Below are 1,855 nucleotides of genomic sequence, written 5' to 3'. Positions count from 1 at the left end.
TTGACAAACAATCTGATCAAATGAAATATGAATATCGGCTTCGCTTAAATTCTTCAATTTATGTGGTGAGACTTCTCTTGAATCAAGGATTGGCACTCCGTGGTCATGATGAAAAAGTGAATCATCATTGAATAGAGGTAACTTTCTTGAAGTTCTTTCATGGTACCGAGATAGATCTGAAAAGATTAAGCCTTTTGTATTGCAAAATGCTCAAAAAAATAATAAAATGACTTCTCCATACATCCAAAAAAAAATTGTGACTGCATGTAAGATAAAAATAATTAAGGCTATAATAGAGGATCTAAATGGTGACTGTTTTTCTTTATTAGTTGATGAATCTTTTGATGTGTCACGAAAAGAGTAAATGGCTTTAAGATATGCTGATAGAAAAGGATTTGTGATAGAAGCATTTATTGGACTTGTTCATGTTCCTGATACCAGTGCTTTATCCCTGAAGAAAGCAATTATTTGATTCTATTATTGATGTACTTGATACTCTTGTTGAAGATTCAAGTACTTTAGATGAAAGAGCTAAGGCACCAGGATATTTTAGAAGTTGCCAAATGTTTGAGGTTGCTTTCATGTTACATTTTATGAAAGATATTTGAGAATCACATATGATCTTAATATATCGCTTCAGAAAAAGGAGCAAGATATTGCTAATGCCATGATACTTGTTGAAGTAGCAAAACAAAGGCTTCAAGAGTTAAGAGTTAATGGATGAGATCCACTTAAAAATAAGGTATCTACATTTTGTATCAGGCATGATATACTGATACCCAATTTTGATGAGTCATATGCTAACTCTGAAAGATCACGACGCAAACTTGTTGATCATACTACTTTACATCATTATCGTGTGGATGTATTTTATAAGATTATTGATTGGCAACTTCAAGAACTTAACGGTTGTTTCAATGAGGTGACAAGGGATTTGTTTCATGGAGTAGCTTGCCTGAATCCAATTTATTCATTTTCTAATTTTTACATCAGGAAGATAGTGAGAATGACTAATTTATATCCTGATGACTTTGATGAATTTAATTTGGGTGTCCTTGAGAATCAACTTGCTAATTATATTGTTGATGTACGTGATATTGATCAAAGGTTCTCCAATTTAGGTGGACTTGGTGAACTTTCAAAAAAACTAGTTGAGACAAAGAAGAATATTACTTATCCTCTTGTATTATGCTTAGTGAAACTTGCTTTGCTTCTGCCAGTTGCCACTGCAATCGTTGAAAGAGCTTTTTCTGCAATGAAGTTTATCAAGAATGACTTGCGTAATCGAATGAATGATGAATTTTTGGACGGCCGCATAGTGCCTTATGTAGAAAAAAAGTATTTCGTACTATTTCTAATGAGGTTATTATAAAAATATTTTAAGAGATAAGATCTCGTCGAGTACAATTATAATAATATATTTAAATTATGCTTGCAGTAGTAATATTTTTTTTGTTGATTCCTTTATATTGGTTTTGATTTATACAATAGTTAATTCTGTTAAAGTGTTTTTATGATTTAGCTAAATATTGTGTATTTTATTATAAAAAAATTTGGTGCACCCATTCATAAAAAAAATTATTTATTTATCCAACGATTGAACACCCTTCGTAAAATTCCTAGCTACGCCACTGCCTAGGTTAAAGTAAAGACTACAAGACCTGTCAATTCAGAGTAGTACCTGTAAATCTAAAGGAAACTATTAGCATTGCTTTCAATTTCAAGCAAGACACAATGCTCGTTTGTGTCTTGGATATCCTTTAATATGATAGATTATGTTTTAATGAATATGTAATACTTTTTCAATTTGAAATTTATGGTTTCAGTATTCTAATCCTTTTAAATTAATAATTAA

At 30.8% G+C, this 1,855-nt stretch overlaps 1 protein-coding gene across 1 annotated transcript; it reads left to right on the top strand.

Moving 5' to 3' along the window:
* The first annotated feature begins 364 nt into the window (after positions 1 to 364).
* LOC138903162 (uncharacterized) lies at positions 365 to 1,372 on the top strand. The gene is made up of 4 exons (XM_070191085.1): positions 365 to 440; positions 508 to 572; positions 641 to 705; positions 763 to 1,372. The coding sequence occupies exons 1-4, from the start codon at positions 365 to 367 to the stop codon at positions 1,370 to 1,372; spliced, it is 816 nt and encodes a 271-aa protein (XP_070047186.1).
* Positions 1,373 to 1,855: the final 483 nt, after the last annotated feature.

Source organism: Nicotiana tomentosiformis, chromosome 12 (genome assembly GCF_000390325.3).
Source record: "Nicotiana tomentosiformis chromosome 12, ASM39032v3, whole genome shotgun sequence".
Lineage (NCBI taxonomy): Eukaryota > Viridiplantae > Streptophyta > Magnoliopsida > Solanales > Solanaceae > Nicotiana > Nicotiana tomentosiformis.
This window is presented reverse-complemented; position numbering and strand designations above follow the sequence as displayed.